A 21,590-nucleotide genomic window follows, 5' to 3' on the forward strand; every position below is an offset into this window, starting at 1 on the left:
GGTGAACTGTCCCTTTAATTGTATTTTTAAGTTTTTAGTGCTTAAACTTATTTCACTTAGTTGCTAAGGGCATATTTGTAATTTTCTTTCAAAAGTTTTTTTTTTTAAATATTTCAGTTCACTTAATTTCAATGAGTGAAAACAATGTTAATAGTTTTTGTGTTAGCTAACAATAACAACACTGGTTAGGCCAATAGGAAATATTGATTGGCCATCATAAGGACAACTGAATTTTAACAAAATGTTTAGTTGAATGTGCAACAGATAACATGCTCAATGGTGCAGGAGCCTTGTAGGTATACTGAGACTTTTATACAACAGACTAGGCCCTATTTTTAGAAAGGGTTTGGCGATGTACGCCAAAGAGGACATTTATCTAAATGTAATTCCTTATCCCTAATATATCTGGAACAGTCTTGAGGAACACATGAGCTGTTCGTCTGAATTAAACATAAATGAGACTGAATAATAAAGACCCCATGTACAGTTAGTTTCCTTGGTACACAGACTTGAGTATTTATTTATTTATTTTTTTAATCTGTCATTCATAGTGCACTTTACAGACGTAATGTATCTTTGGGTCAGTGCTTCGGCTTCCACACACAAGCTCCTCCCAAATCAAAAACTTCCTCCCGCGCTCTCTCGCGATATTAGGCGACGAGCCACGGATCCAACATGGCAGAAGGTATGAGGATGGTTTCTTTCTTATTTTTTTACGCCCTTTCAGTTTAACACCAACAGCTGTTATTTCTTTACACGATAGACATGCCTAATACTGCATTTAATTGTTATAACCACAGCCAGCTGGTGATAAATATTGCATCACCCTGAAACGAACCACTTTATTGCATAGATTTTTTTCCAGCTAGCTGGTTGCAAGTCAGGTGGTGGGCTGGGCGGTGGTAGTAATAATTCGCCGGGTGATTTGATCTCTCATGTGAAGAAATATCGAATAAATGCTTTTTCAAATGATATATTCAGTCGCATTTATCGCAAAACATACACCGTTATGGGTCTGAAAGGTAAATGGTAGATTTTAGTCAAGTCAAGTCACCCTTATGTATAACGCTTTTTACAATGCAGATTGTTTCAAAGCAGCTTTACAGTGATGGCAGGAAACATAATTTTGGCTGTATAGCAGCTCTAGAAGAAAATGGTGTCACTGAGACATTTTACAGACATTGTCGTCCTGTACTCTCATTTTGCGATGGCTTTCCAAGTCATTTCTAATCAGAAATGTCCCTTTTTAGTCTTTTGTCTCGGTCTTCATCGCCTTGAATGAGAAATTCATCTGGCTGTGCTAATCGATTGTTAAATATGTTAATACATTGCACTATTCAGTGTATTTGATGTAACTGAATATACAACTTGACATTTATATATAATAACAGTAGAAAATAATTTCACAGCTTGTATAATTAGCATATATCATGATTGTATTTAGTGACGTTGCAGCAGGCGTTTGCAACCGTTACTTTTATCAGCTCATGTGACATCTCCCTTCTTTATCTTCCCACAACATGTTGTTAAATCATAATACATTAAAGTGGCATTGCCTTCAAACAGCGTAAAACACTTTAGCAGTCTGTCACTTTGTTTAACTTCTTATTTGAACACGGGGTGGCTAATAAACAGGCTAGCGAAGTTTTATTGTAGTAACAATACAACCATGTTATGACAATCATATCGGTTGGAGCTATGGTTGGTTATCATGGTAAAAAAAAAAATCTTACCGTTTGTACCTGATTTTCTGTATTTTCGAATTTATTGTATATTAATTGCACAGTTTCCTGATTCTTAAGAAATATATTCTTTGTCAGAGTTCATTGTGTAATTCATGAGCTGTTATAATTCGTGTGAATGCTTGTGGGTGATGCAAGCAGATTATTGTTTCACAAGGTTTCCTGTCATCTGATTGGCTGATGAGCTTTTTAAATACTTTATGGGACCTATTTGGACAGCTCTGAGTTGTTGATTGCTCAGGACACTGGATTCTTGGATGTAGGCTGAAGACAAATGGCTCACATATTAAACTGAAAACATTCTAATCCTTTGCTTGGACCACACACACACACACACACACACAGGTTTAATGGTGTGCAACGATTAGGGTAGACAATTAGGGTTTGTTTTCACAGAACTTACAGCTTTAGGATATTATATACAAGGTGCCAGCCAGCTTGCTGTTTTTTTTTGTTTTGTTTTTTTTTAAGCAGAATTTAAAGATTTTCCTAGATGTAAAATGTTAAGACATTACTAGACCAGCTCTCTCAGCACCTGAGCTTATATAGAGCAAGAGAAAAGCGTGGCCTCAGCATTCTGGAGAGACACAGAAATAAATTCAAGGAAAGAGGAAGGAAGCGGCTGTGTTGGAATGTAGGTTAAGCTATGAAATCCTCTAGTTTCTGATCCAAGGCAATTACCACATTAAAGATGGCAAGTTTAAAGTTGTTATTTTTGAGGTTTGAGTGGAATTAGATTGATCGAGGTTGTATATGAACCATGTTTGTGGTTATCATGAATTGGACCAAGTGTTTTTACTTCTTGTAATGTGTAAAGGCAGTTTTGCTCGCATATCGCAGGTCTGCTTCTCCTCCTGTGAGCGTGCTTAGGCAGTCTGTTTGTGTCAGCAGTTTTCATGTGAAATCTGTATTTTGTCCCTCTTTTTCATTTTCTTGGCATTTCCACTTCCCTTTTGCTGTACCCATCACATTTGACGGTTTATTCTTATTTGTTTACCCTTATTTTCTCCTTGTACTCCATGTGCTCATTCCTTTTGTTCCACTACTCATCTCTCCACTTCTCGTCACCCATCTTTTCATGGTTTCCATCATGCCTGCAGAGGAGGTGCAGAAATTGCAGAAGCACCTTGCTCTGCTGAGGCAGGAGTATGTGAAGATGCAACAGAAGCTGGTGGAGACGGAGAGGCGGTGCTCTGTGTTGGCTGCACAGGCCTCTCTCCCTGGCTCTGTCTCCCAGGCCAGTGACTCCTTCATCAGCCGCCTGCTGGCCATCGTGGCTGACCTCTTTCAGCAAGAGCAGTACAGGTGAGAACTGGACATGAACATACAGTCACATACTGTTAGATGAGATGTCAGGTGAATCTTAAACAAGAAATGTTCATCATATTTAACCCCAGAAGCAAATGAATTGTTTTGCAGCAAAAAAAAAAAAAAAAATCACGGTTAACACGGTTAAATCACGGTATGACAGCACTATTTCTTAAATAAATACATGTTTGTGTGTATCTATATGTACATAATAAATATACATAGTACACGCATATATTATGTAAACAGACTTTTATTTTGGGTGCGATTAATCGTTTGACAGCAAAGAAGAGAGAAGATAATAAATATATATATATATATATATATATATTATATATATATAATATTATACACATACATACATATACACACACACATATATATATATATATTTCTGCTTCAGCCAGGGTATAAAGTTATGATTTACAGTTTCATTTTGCTTCTTAGTGTATTAAAGCTGGCTGAAAGGGTTTGAAAATGCCTGCTGGGTCTTCAAAGTTAGGAAGTTCTATTACAGTTGTATTTCTTTTTATTGGACCTTGTTCTTATGAGGTTACAGATTGACCTGTCTGAGATTTGAGCCCAGACTGCTGTCTCAGATCTGACCTCACTGAGACTGCATAATACATTAGGTCTAATGCATCAAATGATGACTGCATATTTCACAGAGATATTGTGTAAAAAAAAGTCAGTATGACCACATCAGTCTTTTTTCTCCTAGCGATCTGAAGGTGAAGATTGGAGAACAGAGGCTCAGTGCTCATAAATTCGTGCTGGCTGCTCGGAGTGAAATCTGGAGTTTAGCCAACATGGCCTCCACCACAGAACTGGACCTCTCAGGTAACAATGGCTTCTCTGTTTCCTACAACCTGCACTAGAAATGTAGGATATCTAGATTATGTTTGGCTGTTTTTCCTTAGTGTTCTAATACAGCATGCAGCAGTGTTAAATCCCTCAAAACTGAACTTGTTGTTGGATTCTTTCCTGTGCATCCCCATGTGACTTCCTAGATGCCAAACCAGAGGTTGCCATGGCAATGCTGCGCTGGGCGTACACGGATGATCTGGAGTTGAGTGGGAATGATGGCTTCCTCATCGACCTGATGAAGTTAGCCAACCGCTTCCAGCTTCATCTTCTGCGGGAAAGGTGGGAACGGTCTCTTTAGAATAATAGATCAAATTGACTGGATAGATTCATGACTCATGTTGCAGCTTTACCTCTCATTGTGATTCACCAACAAACTAACCATGTAACTGCTCTTATCGGTCACTCAATATGTAAGAATATAAACTACAAGTATAAAAAGCACCACTCAGCATGGATTGATGTGGAACACGAATGCTTTTGTTGATGAATTCTACATTTGATTAATATAGCATATGCATCACACCATTATTTTAGTCACTCTAGTCCTTCACTGAGTCATGTTCATTAAATTAAATTGACATCTCCGAAAGCATGTGCTCTTTTTACCTGGCATTTGCTTGAAAGAGGCTTATAGTTAAACTGGAGCATTGCAGTGATGCTCCATCATCAGTGTTCCCTTGAGTCCACTGGTGTCAATAAGTATGCTTTAAGTCGCTTTGGATAAAAGAAGCTGCTTAATGGCAAGCAAACAGCCTATATGTTTGGTGCTTTATGCTAATTATCAGCTTTTATTCTTGAGCATTAGGACTGCATGGTTGTGAAAGGAAATGTATACACTGCCGTCTAAATGTTTGAGGTCGGTAGATCTCTTATGATCATCAAGGCTGCATTTGCTTAGCCAAAAATATAGTAAAAACTGTAATATTGTGAAATATTATTATAATTTAAAATAACTGATATACAATTACAATATTTTGTAAAAAGTAATTTTTCACCGCAAGACTAGTAATGTGCGCTAACAAAGTAAATGGGGTCAATTTTGATTTCATGATGACTTGTCTCTCTATTGACAGCTATGCAACTATCACTTTGACGCTTCAAAAGTTCATAAAGAGATTGTAAAACTAATCCATATGAATTTAGCAGCTTAGTCCAAATTTTCTGAAGAGACTCGATCAATGTATATGATGAACAGATTTAATTTAGGTTATTATCCACATATAAACATTGATCTGAGAACATAAACAGAAGCTCAACCGTACATGCTTGACACACGAGAACAAACCTCATTGGTTCTTGCGAAGGCTCAAATGTGGTGCGTAACAAGAGTATGAACCTCATTGGTTCTCACACGTCAAGCAGACATGCTTAATGGCGCTTTTCCACTGCATGGTACGGTTCAGTACAGCTTAGTACCACCTTGGTTGAGGTTCCAACACAAGACCCACTAGATTTAAATAGTCAGTAACAGCCACCGCAGTATCACTCGTTGGTAGCAGAGGAGCGGATCCACGGCAGTAAAGGCGGCGCAACTATAACGATCAGTCTGTAATCCCACCCACTTTGAAGCGGTACTAAACTGCAGTGGAAAAGCAAACCGAAAGTAAGCGAGCTTAGCCGTGCCGAACTGAACCGAGTCGAATCGTGCCATGCAGTGGAAAAGCGCAATAAGTTTCTGTTTACCAAAACTGATGTGTGAATTGATGAATGTTTATATGTAAATAAAAGCCTAAATTCAATCTGTTCATCATATAAAGCGATTGTGTCTTTTAAAAAAATTCGGACTAAACCGTTCAATTCATATGGATTAGTTTTATGATCTCTTTATGATCTTTTTGAAGCGTCAACATGTCATTTGTGTACCTTTCAATGGAGGTACAGAAATTGCTCAGATTTTATTAAAAGTATCTTCGTTTGTATTCCAAAGACGAACGAAAGTCTTACGGGTTTGGAACGAAGTGACAGTGATGAGTGCTGCGTTTTACCCAAAGTTGAAAATTCTTCAACTCTCGGCGACCGGAAAAAAACGCCTCAGCGCTTCAGCGTGAAATAGACGCTCAACGCCTCGTTTTACACATCGAAAACTATTGGAAAAATACGCTAGCCTCAGAAAAAAAAAAAAAAACATGGCCTAAATGACAGAATTTTTCTTTTTGGGTGAACTATCCCTTTAAGTATATCATCTGAAGTCAGGTGGTAATAATTTTATGTCATTATTTTAATAAAATAAAGAGAAAAGAATTTGAAATGATACATTTAATGATCCGATCTACTTAATTTTTTTAAAATTGAAATGTTATTGTTAAAGAATACAAAGTGAGCTCTAAACATAGATATTGTTTTTCAAATGCAGATGTGAGAAAGGAGTGATGTCATCAGTGAACGTGAGGAACTGTATCAGGTTCTACCAGACAGCTGAAGAGCTGGATGCCACAACATTGATGAACTATTGTGGAGAGATCATTGCTAGTCACTGGGTGAGTCAGAAGAACAGAGTCATCGTCCTCATGCTTCAAAGATACACATAGCGTAGACTTTTATTTTGTTTGCCATAAATATACAGTTTTAGGTATCATTTTATCATCTTTATAGAATAATTATTGATTAATAAATGAACAATTTCACAGTGAAAAATAGCCTTACTCCATTGTATGCTCTCTGTTTAAAAGCATCAGGATATTGTTGTCCTCCTTGATGTTTGGGGTCTTCTTTATGATTCCTTGTAAACCCCCACAAGTAGTGATGATTGATTCTCAAGGTTATGTGTAAGACTGGGATGGTAAAGGAAGGCACGCTCTCTGCTGAGTGAACCAAAAACTTCAATATGAGCTCAGCAGACCTTGAGAAAGACCTTGAAAAAGACCAGAGGGAGATTGAGATTTGCATAATTATTACATGTTGTCACCTGCTGTTTTAAAGGAGAAAATCATTGAGATTTTTTTTTGTTTTGTTTGTGTGCATTCAGAAGGGAGGATTTGCTAATGAAAAGATGCTTTAAATATGTTTAATATTTGCTTCCTTTACCCTCTCAAACAGGATGATCTGCGGAAAGAGGACTTCAGTACCATGGATGCTCAGCTGCTCTATAAGATGATAAAATCCAAGACCGAGTACCCCCTTCACAAAGCAATTAAAGTAGAACGAGAAGATGTTGTCTTCCTTTATCTAATAGAAATGGACGCCCAGGTAAAGAGCCAGCACTGATTCAAAGAACTGTTCTTGCTTTATATACCATGATATAAAAAGTGCAAGGTCCTATATGTAGTAAAAGCAATATCAAGTGATGTTTTCGTATGGTTAATGTTTTGCTTTAGGTTTTACATTGGACAACTAGTAGTGACCCAAAATACTAAAATATTTCTAGTATAAAAATAAACAAAAATGCCTTGTTAAATGAAAAATATGAATATTTCTTTTTATATTTTGAATGACTCGCATGCAAAATGTATCCATTTATTGTTTACAATCATTTAGTCACATTTTAGCCACTGATAAATGTTTTATTCTCTGTTGATAAGCTTGTTTATTGCATAGCAGACTCATTAGGATAAATGTTTCTTTCATTTCATTCCCAAGTTACCAGGAAAGCTGAATGAGCTGGACAATAATGGAGATTTGGCGCTGGATCTGGCTCTGTCCAAGAAGCTGGAGAGCATTGCCACCACACTGGTCAACAATAAAGCAGATGTTGACATGGTGGACCAGAGCGGCTGGAGTCTTCTACACAAGGCCATCCAGAGAGGTGATGAGTGCTTATATTTGGGCAGAGGGAATAATTGAATGTGCCATTTTTATAATGAATTTGAAGTTGCTCACAAAAGGCTGAAACTTTGGCGATCCATTGTGAATCTTTTGAGAACTTTTTTATTTTTTTTTATTTTGGTGGTCTAAATACTGTCCCTGTCCTGTATCTTTTTCTCTGTCTCTCACTCTCTCTCTGTAGGAGATGAATTTGCGTCCACTTTTCTGATCCGTCACTCTGCGCAGGTGAATGCTGCCACAGTGGGTGCAGTGGAGACGCCTCTGCACCTGGTCTGCTCTTTCAACCCTAAGAAACACAGTGGTGAAGTTATGGCTGGCATGGCCCACATCGCAGAGGCACTGCTCAAAGCTGGTGCCAACCCAAACATGCAAAACAGCAAAGGACGGTGGGTAACATAAATCAAGGGTTTCTTCTGCATGAATGAGTTTAGGGATTATTATTTTATCTGCAATAATGTTTTGGGAGTAAAGCTTATTCATTGTATTCATGACCTGGTTTTATTTTTGTCTAATTTTAGGACGCCATTACATGAGGCTGTGGTGTCAGGAAATGAACCAGTCTTTAACCAGCTTCTACAATGCAAACAGTAAGTTTAAACATGCTTTATGTGGGCGAATTCCAAACTGAGTCTTTTGTGCCCTCGAATGGCACTCTGGGAAGGGGGCGCCATTTGTAGGACCGTTCCAAACGAAAGTGAACAACTGAATCCCTTCACCAAGGGCCTTTCCATAAGTCCATTAGCAAAGGGTACATACGGTGGTCACTTCAAGGAAGTAATTTTATTGTTTTTGATTCATTTTAAAGCTAGATGGTGAGAAAGTTCTAGTTAATGTATAAATAGAATAATTAGTTGTTTTGTTTGTGATACATTGCACACATTTTTGTCATACTTTTCATATGAAGTAAATATAAAGTTCATAAGCAGGGGTGCACATGCATGAAAAAAAAAAAACGATGCGCACCAGAAAACATGGAGGGAAGCGCTTTTGAGTACCAACATTTTTGGGGAACAGCTCACAGGGACACGTTTACTGGAGTAGGATATTTCTCCATCTCTGGTAAGATAGCAATCATGATGATAAGTGTGTTCTTTAATTATTAGGGCTGCAACGGATCGCAGTTAATCCGTGATCCTTACGGATAAGGTCCAACGGTTCGGCACGCATGTGATTCGCGGATTAACTGCTAAGTTTAACCATCATAGAGTGAAAGTTTATCATTTGGACGTGTTTTGTCTCGACAATTAACACATTCAAACGATTTTAAAAGTGGAAGAAGAGGTGAAAATCGGGACTCGCGAGCTGTTATCTGTGCCACACCTGAAGCATGCGCATGGAGAGAGAGACAGAGGGGCGCATTTCAGAGAGCGCTCGAACACCGGATTGATTCCTTGCGCTTGAACGGACACATACACACAAAATTATGTCAAAATACCTGTCTTGGCAAGTATTCTCTCAGTTAAGTCATTAGGCAGGGTCCAAAGAAGAGATGGCAAGTTTTAAAAGTTGAGAACAGAGGGAATACACTCACACACATACTAAGAACAGTTAATGGGCTGATGGACACTGCACTGTGTTGCCATGATAACATTCCAGATGAAGATAATGAGGAAATTATGTTGTCTTTCATTACTCCCTTCGCCAAGTGCATTCCAAACTGCTACATGATGACATGCAACTGCCCTGCTCCCTTCAAAGTCCCCACTTCAAGAGATCTGCCCTTCAGAGAGAGTAGGGCATAGGGATACTCACTTTTGGTTGGAATTCGCCCTCTTTTTCAAAACGAATGATCTGAAATTATTGATGTAGGTAATGGAAAAGCATGATACTAAACTACTTTATGTATGTATGGAATACATGGAATGATCTAAAACTTGTATTTAAAAATGTACAAATGCAAGAGTTTAATGTGGGATAGTGTTTCCCATGATACATTATTTCCATTGTGATAAAAGAACTTGAATTAATATCAAAATGTGATTTGTAATCTTGACTTGGACTGCCAAGAGTTGGATAAAAAAAAAAAAAAAATTCTTTGTGTTCTGATAAAAAAAAAAAAGTATACAATGTATGAAAAAAGAACAGAGTATACTGTTCAGTAAGATAGTGTTCTGAACATGGAGGTGGTTACCTCTACCTTCTTAAAAGATATTGCCCCTTTCCTGTTTCATTTGTAACACCGTAATTCCTCCCCTTCCTACTTAGATTGGACCTGGAGCTGAAAGATCATGAAGGCAGCACTGCACTGTGGCTGGCCCTGCAGTACATCACTGTGGCCTCTGACCCCTCCGTGAACCCTTTTGAGGATGAAGCTCCTGTTGTGAATGGCACCTCATTTGACGAGAACAGCTTCGCAGCAAGGCTTATACAGAGAGGGAGCAATCCTGACGCACCAGACTCCAATGGTACCAAACACCTTGCACTTTATAAAATGTTTATATGTGTTCCTTTAGTCATGACCCATTTTATACCTGCTAATCACGACATCTCCTCCTCAGGTAACTGCCTCATGCAGAGAGCAGCTATCGCAGGAAGTGAAGCAGCCGCTATATTCCTGGCCACACATGGAGCTAAAGTCAATCACACCAACAAATGGGTGAGTCTGTCAGCTTTGATTAGAAATAAACTGCCAGTAAAATGTTTGAACACGCATACTCATTTTACACAATATAGAATAATAGTGTAGTCATCAAAAACTATTAAATGGAACAAATTGGAAGTATGGAAATTCTGCTATGATCCTGAAAAAAAATTACATCACAGTTTTCACAAAGATATTAAGCAGCACAACTGTTTTCAACTGATAATATTAAGAAATGTTTTTTGAGGACTAAAACAGCGTATTAGAATGATTTCTGAAGGATCACGTGACACTGAAGACTGGTGTACTTGCCATCAGAGAATAAATTTCATTATAAAATATATTAAAAAAGAAAACGGATATTTTAAATTGTAATAATATTTCAAAATATTACTGTTTTTACTGTATTTTTGATCAAATAAATGCAGCCTTGCTGAGCATAAGACTTAAACAGTTTGAATGAAAATGTAAATACAAATTTATTAACTAGTAATTATTATAATAAATTGTCATAAATTAAATATTTATTATTTTGTTTTTATGACTCACAAGAATTATTATTTTGTATTTATTTTCTTTCCTAGGGTGAGACCCCCCTCCATACGGCGTGCCGCTGTGGCCTGGCAGGGCTGACAGTGGAGTTGCTCCAACAGGGGGCGAATCCTAACCTGCAGACCGAAAGCGCCCTGCCTGACGGAGTTGAGAAAAGTCAGGGAGTCTACCTGCAGAGCCCGCTCCACCTGGCCATCGTTCACAACCACCCAGATGTGGTGTCTGTCATACTAGAGCAGAAAGGTGAGGGATGAGGGGAGGATGTTTGATTTGAGTACTGATCTGTGCAGCTGTGCCATCTCTTATCATTCATAACTTCATTCTTGATCCATCTCTCATAGCCAATGCACTACATGCCACCAACAACCTGCAGATCATCCCTGACTTCAGTTTGAAAGACTCCATGGATCAAACCGTTCTGGGTCTCGCACTCTGGACTGGTGGGTTCTGCTAAAATCTTCTTCAGTGAGTTCACTACTCATGCAGATCATTGAATGTTTCTTATTTACATTCCTAGGTATGCACACTATTGCCGCACAGCTGCTGGGTTCTGGAGCAGCCATTAATGACACCATGTCTGATGGACAGACGCTACTGCACATGGCTATAAAGAGACAGGACAGCAAGAGCGCCCTCTTCCTGTTAGAGCACCAGGCCGACATCAACGTCAGGTACTAGAACTGCTATAAAAACATTAGTTAGCACTAGCAGACATCCCTCTGACACGTTTAGCTGTGGTGTTCATGTGGGCGATGAAGGTTCGAGTCCTGCCTGCAGTGTGTATCAATCCCATTCCCACTCTGTCTCCCCAAATAGCTATTGCTGAAAGAGTTATATAATAGCTTATAATTCGATCATGAAAACAAATTCTAAAACTACAAATCATACTTTGTTTCAGGACCCAGGAGGGGCAAACGGCATTGCAGTTGGCTATCAGTAACCAGCTCCCTTTAGTAGTGGACGCCATCTGCACAAGAGGAGCTGACATGTCAGTGGTCAATGAGAAGGGTGATCCTCCACTCTGGCTGGCTTTGGAAAATGGTTTGGAGGACATTGCATCCACATTGGTGAGAACTTTTGTTTTGCTTTTCCAGCATTCGTTCCAGCAGTACTCATACTCATCCTCATGTCATCCCAAACACGTAAGACCTTCGATCATCTTCGGAACACAAATTAAGATGTTGAAGAAATACGAGGGTTTGTGAACCACACATAGGGAGCAATGTCATTGTACCTTTTGAAGTCCAGAAAGGACATATTTAAAACAGTTCATGCGACTACAGTGGTTCAACCTTAATGTTATGAAGTTACGAGAATACTTTTTGTGCATAAAAAAAATAAACTAAAAATAATAACTTTATTTAACAGTATGAACTGTTGTCATACGCTGTTGACGTAGTGAACGCAGTGCAGGCTTCAGTGTTTACGTCCGAACGCCGGCTCAGTATTGGACGCAGGAGCCGGCCAATAATGAGTGCACTGCGTTCACTACGTCAACTGTGTATGACAGCAATTCAAAAATTGTTGAATGAAGTCATTATTTTTGTTTTGTTTTTGCGCACAAAGTATTCTTGTCGCTTCGTAACATTAAGGTTGAACCACTGTAGTCATGGTGACTAGTTAAACGATGTCTTTAATACCTTTCTGTACCTCAAAAGATGCAATGACGTTGCTGCCTATGTGTGATTCACAAACCCTCAGATTTTGTCAAAAATATCTTTATTTTGTGTTCCAAAGATGAACAAAGGTCTTACGGGTGTGGAACGACATGAGGGTGAGTAATTAATGACAGAATTTTCATTTTTGGGTGAACTAACCCTTTAACAATTTGGAACTATTGAAACACTTATTTTTATATATATATATATTTTTTTAAAATAATGCTGGTTTGTGATTGAGTTTATTTGATTTGTTGTTCATATATTTTTTGGATTAGGTCAGGCACGGGTGTGATGCAACTTGTTGGAGTTCAGGGCCTGGAGGATGTCAGCAAACTCTTCTCCATAGAGCCATCGATGAGAACAACGAGGTCACTGCTTGCTTCCTAATACGCAGGTTTGTACACCTCTCCTTGTTTTCTCTTGCTTCTTATCAGAATTTGTGTTTTTTAAAAATTAGTTTGACAGGTCGTCAAATTTATATTTTCAATAAAAACCACCAACTAAAAAGGTGCTTTTTTTTTAAATATAAACATTTAAATCGTGGCTGTCATAACGGATTTATTCAAACATGCATTAAATATTGAACAACATTATAATGAATATGTAACGGTGCATATCTATATTTATCAGAATGCTGCTTTCTATAGTTCACTTTTCTAGCTGACTAATGAGTTTATGGTCACTGAATATGTTTTTATGAGGTAAATGTGACGTTATTACATGACATTGTTTACACTGATTGAGCTATTAACATTACACAAGACATGATATGAATTTCGGTAAGTTGTACTGTATATTTTAACATACCTTCAGATGTTTAGTCATGTTTATTTCGTGCTGTAGCTGGTATTAAAGCGGAGGAGAGGATAAGTTCACATGCGCTCTGTGTTGCCGCTTCTCTTTAAAGGAACACTCCACTTTTTTTGAAAATAGGCTCATTTTCCAACTCCCCTAGAATTAAACAGTTGAGTTTTACCGTTTTCGAATTCATTCAGCCGATCTCCGGGTCTGGCGGTACCACTTTTAGCATAGCTTAGCATAGATAATTGAATCTGATTAGACCGTTAGCATCTTGTTAAAAAAATGACCAAAGAGTTTCAATATTTTTCCTATTTAAAACTTGACTCTTCTGTAGTTACATTGTGTACTAAGACCGACGGAAAATTAAAAGTTGCGATTTTCTAGGCCGATATGGCTAGGAACTATACTGTCATTCCGGCGTAATGATCAAGGAACTTTGCTGCCGTACCATGGGTGCAGCAGGCGCAATGATATTACGCAGCGTCTCTCACAAATGTCTCCATGGTTGCAAGGCACGCTCCCTGTGCAAGCAGGGGGTCACAGGCGCTGCGTAATTTCATTGTGCCTGTTGCAGCCATGGTACGGCAGCAAAGTTCCTTGATTATTACGCCAGAATGAGAGTATAGTTCCTAGCCATATCGGCTTAGAAAATCACAACTTTTCATTTTCCGTCGGTCTTAGTACACAATGTAACTACAGAAGAGTCAAGTTTTAAATAGGAAAAATATTAAAACTCTTTGGTCATTTTTTAACGAGATGCTAACGGTCTAATCAGATTCAATGAACTATGCTAAGCTATGCTAAAAGTGGTACCGCCAGACCCGGAGATTGGCTGAATGGATTCGAAAACGGTAAAACTTAACTGTTTAACTCTAGGGGAGTTGGAAAATGAGCCTATTTTCAAAAAAAGTGGAGTGTTCCTTTAACACATTAAACAGCGCCAAAACGATAATTATTTTTTGAATCTCATAATCAGATGGACGTCATTTGAAATCTGAGACTTTGCTTGATATCAAAAGTAACAAAGCACAAAGATTATTGCGATTTATTGGATGTGAGGTGCGCTACATGTTTTGTTCATTCATCAACTGAAAACAGACGAATCGATTCTTGGGATTTAAGAATCGATATATCGGTTTGTAAAAATGAGAATCGATTAAAATCGAGAAATCAATATTTTTTTACCCAGCCCTAGTTCCATTGTCAATTTGTTTTTTGTTAAATGCTTGAAATAAGGTCTGTTGTTAACACAAGTTCAAGATATTTTCATAAAAGTTGTGTTCATTTGTGAAGATTATCCTAATGAACAAAACAAGGGTGAACCAGGGTGATGCTTGCTTCCAGGCTGTCCTACAAAAATAGGTCATCACTGCAGCACTCTATTCAGGCTATAACTAAGACTGGCTTTTACACAAGGTTTATTTAAGAATTGTCAATTGTATCAAAAATCTAATCAAATCATTTGCATGTTATGCAAAAAGTGGCTGTAGAAGTTTTATTTTCCTATCATAAATGATCTCAACATTTGTTTTCAGTGGCTGTGATGTGAACAGCCCGAGGAGGCCTGGTCCTAATGGTGAGGGAGATGAGGAGGCGAGGGATGGACAGTGCCCACTGCATTTGGCTGCATCCTGGGGTCTGGAGGAGGTGGCGCAGTGCCTTTTGGAGTTTGGAGCCAATGTGAACGCACAGGTTAATACAGATATACAACAGATGCATACATTCACCCTAGTTCTTCTATTTTTCTTGATGACAAGGTTTTATGCAGATCTGTTCTATATACTCACTTTATAAAAATATCCTGAGAACTGCAATGCCCATTTCTCTGCATGCAGGATTCAGAAGGTCGTGCTCCCATCCACGTCGCCATCAGCAACCAGCAAAGCATCATCATCCAGCTGCTCATCTCCCACCCTGAAATCCGGTTGAATATTCGAGACAGACAAGGCATGACGCCGTTTGCCTGTGCCATGACTCACAAGAATAACAAGGCTGCCGAAGCCATCCTCAAGAGAGAGCCTGGCGCTGCCGAACAGGTGTGTGGGCATGATTATATCCACATGCATAGATGAAATTACTCCACATTGTTTCTATATGTGTGACGTCACATGCCACTGAATAAATGTTCTCTCTCTGTCTAGGTGGACAACAAAGGTCGCAACTTTCTGCATGTTGCTGTGCAGAACTCGGACATAGAGAGTGTGCTCTTCCTCATTAGCGTACAGGCCAACGTGAACTCCAGAGTGCAGGACAGTGCCAAACTCTCTCCTCTACACCTGGCCGTGCAGGCAGGATCCGAGATCATTGTCAGAAACCTGGTAAAGCAAAGAGAATAGAAGAGATGGAGGAATTTTTATTTTATTTTTTATTTTCAAGTCAAAAACTGAAACATATTTGTGTTTTCTCTGATGTATGTGTGGACTACAGCTGCTGGCCGGTGCAAAAGTAAATGAGCTGACCAAGCATCGCCAGACAGCGCTGCATCTCGCTGCACAACAGGACCTTTCCACAATCTGCACTGTTTTGATTGAGAATGGCGTTGACTTTGCTGCTGTAGATGAAAATGGAAACAATGGTAGACTATTGTGCTACACTTATTTAATTTATTGTTCTTGAATGACTAAATTCCATTTCACTCATATCTTTTATATCTTCTTCTGCTAGCACTTCATCTAGCTGTGATGCAGGGGCGTCTGAATAATGTGCGTGCTTTACTCACCGAGTCCAACGTAGATGCCGAGGCCTATAATCTCAGGTTTGACTCAGAATATCTTACTCCACACTTAAAGGTGAAGTATGTATGATTTTTTATTTTTTTTTTGTTAAAATACGTTCTCTTAACCCAGTTTATTGTTCATTGACTACTACTAGTATGCCATTCATGGGTTTATCTCCCCCAGAAGTGTAAACATTGAGCCTCCCAGACACCATCTAAACATTGAGAGCAGTCCAATCAGATCTGTCAATCTCTTTCCAGCTCAACCAATAGCATGAGTTTGGGGTGTGGCTACAGTAGCAGGCTGAGCTAGAGGGTGTTTAGCCGGTGTGGGACCCTGGCTGATGCTTGGAAAAAGACATTCAGCTCTGGTTACGGAAGTGCAAGCCAAATTGCATTTAGACTTTCAGAAATTAAACAGGTCCTTAACATGTCAAAGCGAACACGGCAATGTTCATCAATACAGCATCATCATGTACCTGTTCAGATAGACAAATGTTCCAGTTTAAATTGTTTACTTTAATGTGTCCCATGTAGACAACCTCAAACAGCTGTGGTGTGTCATGTCAAAAAATAACCCCGGTTCAGATACTTTGGATGGGTTTATTATAAGCGAGATGCTTACGTTCGCTCTAGACAAGAGTGTAAGTCTACTCAGTTGTTTACTTATGACATGTAGCAACACATCTAAAAGTATTCCTAAAATGTTGGGCCTTTTACTGAAAGTAGCCTAATTATACCTGTTTAGACATGTCTTCACAAGCACCCGTAAGAGCTGTGTTTGATGTTGGAGAGGTGTGATGCGTGAAAGGGGCTTTTTCTGTATACATGCTGTATTGTTGTAATTCCACTAGTGTCGCAGAAACTACATACTTCACCTTTAAACTCTTTATGTAATAAATAAGTAGTTTTTTTTACCACTAATATATACATGCAGTATATGTATGTATATTGCTAAATGAATTATTTACAGTATTTATTCAACGCACAAAAAAAATAATTATAAAATAAATATAATAAAAATAAATTGTGCATTATTCATTGACATTTACAAACTTTTTTGCCCTGTTTTCATTTCTCTAGAGGTCAATCTCCCATGCATGTCCTCGGCCAGTATGGGAAGGAGAACGCGGCAGCCATCTTTGAGCTGTTTTTAGAATGCATGCCTGAGTATCCCCTGGATAAACCTGACAATGAGGGCAACACAGGTTGGTGAAGCACAACCGGTTTGATTATACTGAATATGCATTTTTAAATAGATAATTTTAAATTATAATAATAGCAATGATGCCATTTTGCTTGTCAGAAATAAACACTGGATCAGTGATAGTTGATGTTTTTCCTCCTCGCAGTGCTTCTGTTGGCCTATATGAAAGGAAACGCTAACCTGTGTCGTGCCATCGTTAGGGCTGGAGCTCGACTCGGCGTCAATAACAACCAGGGCATCAACATCTTCAACTATCAAGTTGCCACTAAGCAGCTTCTGTTCCGTCTGCTAGGTAAAGTATACAGGTTTAGTGTTTCTAAGACATTTACAGTGCTTGTAGTTATATCTAACTGGTCTTTTGTATCACATTTTGAATGGCCCAGATATGCTTTCCAAAGAGCCCCCGTGGTGTGATGGATCAAACTGCTCTGAATGTTTGACCAAATTTGGAGTCACCACCAGGAAACATCACTGGTATGTCACCAACGAACTGGGTTTAATCTTAAAGTATAAAGACATTTGTTTCCTCCTTTCATCGTGAACATACCCTTCTTTCTCTTCAAATTATAACTCTTCTTTCCATTTATGTTTTGTCATCTTCCCTTGTCCTGCCACCTCCTAACTCATTCTTTATTGTCTTTTCTTTCTCTCGTAGCCGCCATTGTGGCCGTCTGCTCTGCCATAAGTGCTCTACAAAAGAGATCCCCATCATCAAATTTGACCTGAACAAACCTGTGCGTGTATGCGACATCTGCTTTGATGTGCTGACATTGGGCGGCGTGTCCTAACACACTAGAAGAACCTGAAGAACAGGCACCAGCCGAGCTGAGTATGAACCCATGGGCTGGGCCTAGCACTAAAAGGATGGAGAAATGGAGTAAAACACATTGAGAGGAAGAGCCCTTGAACAAAACCATTCCATTCTTGTCAAAGGAAAAAATACAACCATAACAATGTGTGTTTGTTCTAGCAGTACTTTTTAGAACCAAAATATTATGTGTCGAGGATGCAGATTAAAACTAGTGGAATGCAGATGCAAATGAAAAATGCAGTTCCGAGTTGGCAAAAACCAATATGAGAAGGGCAACTATCATTTACTACTAAAAAAGAACCATAGGGGTTTTATACAGGGCTAATGTGCTATATGGACAATTATGATTTAAATATCGCTTCATTTTCTATTACAATGACTAGTGCGATTCCCACTTGCAGTCATGCCGTCACCACTCAAACTGACTCTTCTTCTGCAGATTGGTCGATCAATATTTCAAGGAAGTTTGTTTGGTGTTGAATGTTGCCTGATGTGAAAGGATTTATAAAAGGTAGCCATGTTTCAGTAGTGTGAAGCCTTAATCATACTGTGCAGGGTCTTTGAGTTGTTGTATTTAGGTTTTGAACACATTTTAACCTCTGGAAAGACACAGGCAAGGACATTTCTCTGGAGTTCAAATCAAAACACTAATAGAGAGATGGAGTATACCTTGCTGGGTTTGTTATTAGTAACATGATCACTTAATTATGTATTAATCTGCATATTCAGTGGACTTTATGTTAACCAGTCCTTTAGAGTTTACGTCATACTAAAATTTAAGAAACACTTCAGATGTGGAAGTGTTTTTGATGTGGAATTCAAATCGTTCCTTGTGATTCTATTAAGTCAGACAGGTGCAGAAATACTAGCGCAAAATTATGATATGCTTACTATGCATATGCATGACATCATTTGTAGCCTGTTATTATTGTCATCATTGCATCATAATCACACTTTATTCATTTCTGATCACCAAAGGACACATTCCAGTTAATGTTTGCCCTGCAAGCAAGCACTGGGGGAGCTGCTCGCTTGGTTGTTTTTTTGAAAAGTCGTCTTGGTGGCGTAACGCGTCACATTATGTTGACCTATCATAATTTAAATGCTTTTCCATGTCCATGCTTAACAGGTGCACTTTATCAAAGTTATTTCTTTTTTTTTTTTACATTTCTGATCACATTTCAAAGGAGATTGGTTTGTTTGTGGGGGGAGGGCAGGGAAAGGGCCAAGTCCACAGTCTGTTATTGGTATTGTTAAACTGTACAGATAAATGTATAATATTTTTGACCACTGCAACTGTTTTGTACTTAATGCAGGTTGTGCTTTTTTGTCTATGTGACAAACCTACAATTTGGCCTCTGTTTTATCTTTTCTGCACATTGTATGGTATCTGTATGCTCAGATATTTAGCCTGTCGCCGCCTCTAGTATCCTTTTCAAGAAAGGGAGGACAACTTTACATAAAGGACAATTGAAAAAAAAAATCTATAAAATTGTCTTTTATTTAACAGTCTTGATTCTGTGGCATAAATAATATACTTGGTCACAAATTGCAAAGGAATTAGAAGTAAATCAGAAACAGAATTATATAAATACAAACAGTAAGAGCAGCATTCGTCACATGGCATGTGCCTGCTATAATAAACCAAACATAATAACGTTAAGAAAACTCAACTCAATGAAAAATCTTGTCATATGGAAGAAATTGATGGAGAGTCCTTGAAATCCAAGCCAAATTCATTGACTCTTGTAGTGTGGTGAAGACTTGTAGCTCAGTCTTTTGTGATTTGGCAGGACTCTGCTTGAGGAGGACAGTCCTTGTATTCTCTGAGGTTTCGGTTCTCTGAGTGAACAGGATCAGACGGTTGGATACACACACATCGGGAATGACCAGACCCAGGGGAGAAAAGCATTCTGGGTACTCCAACCCAGTCTCTGTGAATGCCACCGCTACAAAGTAAAACTTGCATTACATTTTTCCAGTAAATGTATCAAGTGTTGTCTAAGGCTAGATAAAAAGTCTAAGAAGTACCTCATTGTGGAACACCATACCCGTCCCCCGCTGGCTTCGCTCCACTCCGAGTTACAAGCTGGGTACCGCTGCATCTCACTCTGAGCCTGAGCCTTTTTCTTCAACCCCTCTGACAAGAAAGCCTCAACACGTAGCAAAGCGTCAGTGGGCTGCCCGGTTTCTGTGTAGAATCGGCCTATCAGTTTACCTGCAGCACAGGGGTCATGCAGACAGAGACCTTAAAGGGACAGATCACCCTAAATAAAATCTGTCATTGCACTTGTAACAATTTTCATTTGTGGCTGAATTACTTTTTGCAACAACTTAAGAAATGAACTTAAGTGCATTATATCAGAGTAACTAAGGTCTTTGATTATATTATCTTAGAAGCTATTGAATGTTCAGTTCTTAAAAAGAATTCAAATATCTAATTTTTCTTGAAAATAAAAAAGGTATTTTCTTTGAAAATGTATGTTTATCAATGTGACATTACGCATGGAATACTAAAAAATAATTATCAACTCCAAAACACTGCAATAAACACTTTTTTTTCTTCTTTTTTTTTCAAGTTTACGTAGTAATAATTATGAGTAATTTTAAAAGAAACTTTAACAACTGCTGTGCAGAAGAATTTTTTTCCATTGTGGCACTGAATTAATTATTCCAAAACTTATACAGGCAAGATAAAGTTCTTTTTTTGAGGTTGAACTAACTCTTTAACATGAGTGCCATCATCGTGTGATACCAACCTACTGGAGTGTAGTCCCTCTGATAAAATGAGAGCCAGTCATAAAGAGCCACAATCTGGGAGTCCGAGAAATCCGAGACATCGCTAGACAAGCCAGACTCTGTGAAGTCACCTGTAATAAACGCCCTTGATGCGTCTTTTCCTGCACAAACACAGATTTCAAGAATTTCTAAGCGTTAGCATCACTCAGACATATGGCTTGGAAAATGCATAGTGAACTAACCCGTAAAGAAATGGTAACCGCCGCCAGGGCCGTAATGTTTCCTCCCCTTTTCAACGTCAAACACCTGTCCTAAGATCGCCAGGTACAATCCTTTACTGTTCTCTCCTCCGTTGTATAAAGACAGCTCATCTTCGGTCAGCATGGGTCCCGGTGGAGATGCTGACGCCTCACTGACCTGCTGCCGCAGCCACGACTCTAGGACATTTACAACATTACCATAGATCGGGAATGTGAGCCACTCGGGCACCGTCCATACGGCCAAGACCACTGATATGAGAGCTACTAAATATTTCAGCATTGTGCATACAATGTATACAGACAAAATGTCAAGCGGTCAGCATTTAAAATAAGAAGCAATAGCATTCCGTACTGAGCAACACATATAATATCACATCTATCAACATGTTTCCGGGTGTGGGACTGCGCATGCGTAAATCTATTAAGTTTTTTTTTTTTTTTTTTTATTTAAAAGCTGAAAGGTCTTTTTTATCCAGTGAACAACAACATTTATCAACACTATAGAAAGCAACCAAAATAAAAGAGAGAGAGAGAGAAATAAATTGTACACGGTGACAAATTTCAAAATAAAGTACATAGAATT

General features: G+C 38.7%; 2 protein-coding genes across 3 annotated transcripts; one reads left to right on the forward strand and one right to left on the reverse strand.

Moving 5' to 3' along the window:
* The first annotated feature begins 578 nt into the window (after positions 1–578).
* ankfy1 (ankyrin repeat and FYVE domain containing 1) lies at positions 579–19,500 on the forward strand. Of its 2 annotated transcripts, XM_051895200.1 has the most exons (25): positions 579–685; positions 2,843–3,047; positions 3,772–3,890; positions 4,061–4,196; positions 6,271–6,394; positions 6,954–7,103; positions 7,494–7,659; positions 7,861–8,065; positions 8,198–8,266; positions 9,885–10,084; positions 10,178–10,275; positions 10,845–11,055; positions 11,154–11,252; positions 11,330–11,483; positions 11,711–11,879; positions 12,749–12,867; positions 14,810–14,966; positions 15,110–15,310; positions 15,416–15,592; positions 15,702–15,849; positions 15,939–16,029; positions 17,074–17,198; positions 17,343–17,489; positions 17,581–17,671; positions 17,853–19,500. In XM_051895200.1, exons 1-25 carry the CDS (start codon positions 676–678, stop codon positions 17,983–17,985), a joined length of 3,504 nt encoding a protein of 1,167 aa, XP_051751160.1. In that variant the 5' UTR covers positions 579–675; the 3' UTR covers positions 17,986–19,500. The 2 variants fall into 2 exon arrangements, with proteins under 2 accessions (XP_051751160.1, XP_051751159.1); XM_051895199.1 differs by lacking the exon at positions 579–685 and having other exon boundaries at positions 2,818–3,047.
* LOC127513438 (neuferricin) lies at positions 19,045–21,423 on the reverse strand. Its single transcript, XM_051895204.1, has 4 exons — positions 20,990–21,423; positions 20,768–20,908; positions 20,040–20,226; positions 19,045–19,957 (listed from the first exon to the last, which is right to left on the reverse strand). Exons 1-4 carry the CDS (start codon positions 21,285–21,287, stop codon positions 19,780–19,782), a joined length of 804 nt encoding a protein of 267 aa, XP_051751164.1. The 5' UTR covers positions 21,288–21,423; the 3' UTR covers positions 19,045–19,779.
* Between the last annotated feature and the right edge of the window lie 167 nt (positions 21,424–21,590).

This window comes from Ctenopharyngodon idella, chromosome 5 (assembly GCF_019924925.1).
Source record: "Ctenopharyngodon idella isolate HZGC_01 chromosome 5, HZGC01, whole genome shotgun sequence".
Lineage (NCBI taxonomy): Eukaryota > Metazoa > Chordata > Actinopteri > Cypriniformes > Xenocyprididae > Ctenopharyngodon > Ctenopharyngodon idella.

What these genes read in the sequence shown, in the direction of transcription:
- ankfy1 (XM_051895199.1), top strand. Translation starts at nt 2,821, where the DNA reads ATGGTTTCCATCATGCCTGCAGAGGAGGTGCAGAAATTGCAGAAGCAC. An exon ending in GGGTCTCGCACTCTGGACTG is followed by an intron (nt 11,253 to 11,329) that starts GTGGGTTCTGCT and finishes TTACATTCCTAG; the next exon opens with GTATGCACACTATTGCCGCA. An exon ending in AGGACATTGCATCCACATTG is followed by an intron (nt 11,880 to 12,748) that starts GTGAGAACTTTT and finishes TTTTTGGATTAG; the next exon opens with GTCAGGCACGGGTGTGATGC.
- LOC127513438 (XM_051895204.1), bottom strand. Translation starts at nt 21,287, where the DNA reads ATGCTGAAATATTTAGTAGCTCTCATATCAGTGGTCTTGGCCGTATGG. An exon ending in CGGTTACCATTTCTTTACGG is followed by an intron (nt 20,909 to 20,989) that starts GTTAGTTCACTA and finishes GTGTTTGTGCAG; the next exon opens with GAAAAGACGCATCAAGGGCG. An exon ending in GAGGGACTACACTCCAGTAG is followed by an intron (nt 20,227 to 20,767) that starts GTTGGTATCACA and finishes CCTGTGCTGCAG; the next exon opens with GTAAACTGATAGGCCGATTC.